At 43.8% G+C, this 2,026-nt stretch overlaps 1 protein-coding gene across 1 annotated transcript in view; it reads left to right on the top strand.

The window, feature by feature from the left end:
• LOC100473127 (RP9 pre-mRNA splicing factor) overlaps nucleotides 1-2,026 on the top strand; it is a 19,603-nt gene that overhangs the window by 12,635 nt on the left and 4,942 nt on the right. The window contains 1 exon segment of the mRNA XM_034644796.1: nucleotides 937-1,066. Coding sequence (XP_034500687.1) covers nucleotides 937-1,066 — 130 coding nt within the window.

Here is a 2,026-nt window from a genome sequence, read left to right as displayed (position 1 = left end):
TGCCTTTGTAGAAATGTAATCAGCCGTGTGTCTGTTCCCTAAGAAACGGTGGCAGGCCCATGTGTTCCTCACCGATCAGTCCTCTTCTCCTTCCCTCTCTCTCTTGCTGTGGCTGCATCTTCTCACAGCTGTGCTCCTTCTCTGCCTTGCTTCTGGTTTCCTGAGTGTCATCAGCTCAGAGAACAGTAGTGTCTGGTAGGTCCTCTAGTCCAGCCCCTGGTGCAGGACACCCACCCCCCAGCAGCACCTGGCCCTAGAGTCCAGTCTCTGCAGGAGGGAGACCTAGAGGGCTCGGTGGAGGCCAGACAGCCTTCTGCTTGCTCACCTTCAATGAAAAGAAAAGACTGGTACAAAACTTTTCATTATAAATTTAATATTCATGGGAACTGAAAACAATCAGACAGTAAAAAAAAAATAACACCTTAATTGTATAATGAAGTTATTTGGTAGTGAAAGCACACTTCATAAATACAGCAGGTGTGAGATTATAAAACATGATAGTGGCCTCCAAGAGATAATCATCTTTTTTAATTTAACATGTTATTTTTATTATTTCAGGAAATCTTGCTTAATTCTATGCTTTGCTTCATTCCACAAGGCTTTTAAGGTACCAGAAAAGTTTGTGATCTGAATCTAATTTTTGTGATCTAGAATCAGGAATTGGAGCTCACAAATCATTCCTATGTGAACAATACTAGTAATATTTCTGTAAGAATACCTATATCATCTTCATGATATAGTTCTTCTGGTACATTTATTTCTGGTTTTTCTGTCAGGTATAATTTGTCTTTCTTTCTAATACTTGAGAGTTGGTAACTTAGGATGACATAGGCTTGTCAAACCTCTGAGAAAGCCAGGCAGTGCTGTTCTGAAGCAGGTGGGAGAGAATTCCCGTGCTTTTTTGCCATGTTATGTACACGTTGTTTCCTTTTTTAGGAAGATGAGACTAAGCCAGAAGACTGTATACCAGATGTACCAGGGAATGAACATGCCAGGGAATTTCTGGCTCACGCACCAACGAAAGGACTTTGGATGCCCCTGGGGAAAGAAGTCAAAGTTATGCAGTGTGAGCATGGGAGGGTTGCAAGTAACAGTCCTCAATACACACAAGTTATATACCATGATTTACAAAGCACGTTTACTTCTTTTTTTTAATTTGTTCTTACTGCAGCCCTGTTAAGTCAAGGCATAATCTCTGTTTTCTAGTCAAGGAAGCTGACCTGCATATGTGTTAGTGAATGGTCTGAGGTAAGAGAGAGACCAGAGCTTTGAGTCCAGGGCTTCTGACTCCAAGGGCAATGTTCGTGTTCAGGACCATAGCTGCCTTTGGAGTTCACTCTTCAGTAATATTCCAATAACAAAAAGGATATTCCATTGTAGAAATGCCATGAGGGACAGGGTCCCTTTGGGTCTTGCCTCATCATTCACAGCCCCACCCCCCCATCAGTGGTGTTAGATTTCATCCATGTAACCTGAGAGGAGCTGTGGGCCCCAGAGGGTGGGTCCAGAACAGGTGTGTTATGCATGCACACCACCACCCCACCATGGCCTCAACACCTTCATCCAGCTTAAGTGGTACTTGGTATTTGAAGAAAGGGTACTGCTGCCTTTTAAAGACATTTGTACAAAGATTCTTCATGGACATAATTAAAGTAGCAGTTCCCAGCCCCTTTCCCCCATTTGCCTCACCCTAAAGTTAACCATGTAAACCTCACTTAAGATTATTTTGGGGGCACCTGGCTGGCTCAGTTGGAGGAACATATGACTCTTGATCTAGGGGTCATGAGTTTGAGCCCCACATTGGGTGTGGAGATTATTTAAATAAAACTTAAACTTTTATGTGCCTGGGTGGCACAGCGGTTAAGCGTCTGCCTTCGGCTCAGGGCGTGATCCCAGGGTTGTGGGATCGAGCCCCACATCAGGCTCTTCTGCTATGAGCCTGCTTCTTCCTCTCCCACTCCCCCTGCTTGTGTTCCCTCTCTCGCTGGCTGTCTCTATCTCTGTCAAATAAATAAATAAAATCTTT

The sequence above is a fragment of the Ailuropoda melanoleuca genome, chromosome 1 (genome assembly GCF_002007445.2).
Source record: "Ailuropoda melanoleuca isolate Jingjing chromosome 1, ASM200744v2, whole genome shotgun sequence".
In the NCBI taxonomy this organism is placed as follows: domain Eukaryota; kingdom Metazoa; phylum Chordata; class Mammalia; order Carnivora; family Ursidae; genus Ailuropoda; species Ailuropoda melanoleuca.
This window is presented reverse-complemented; position numbering and strand designations above follow the sequence as displayed.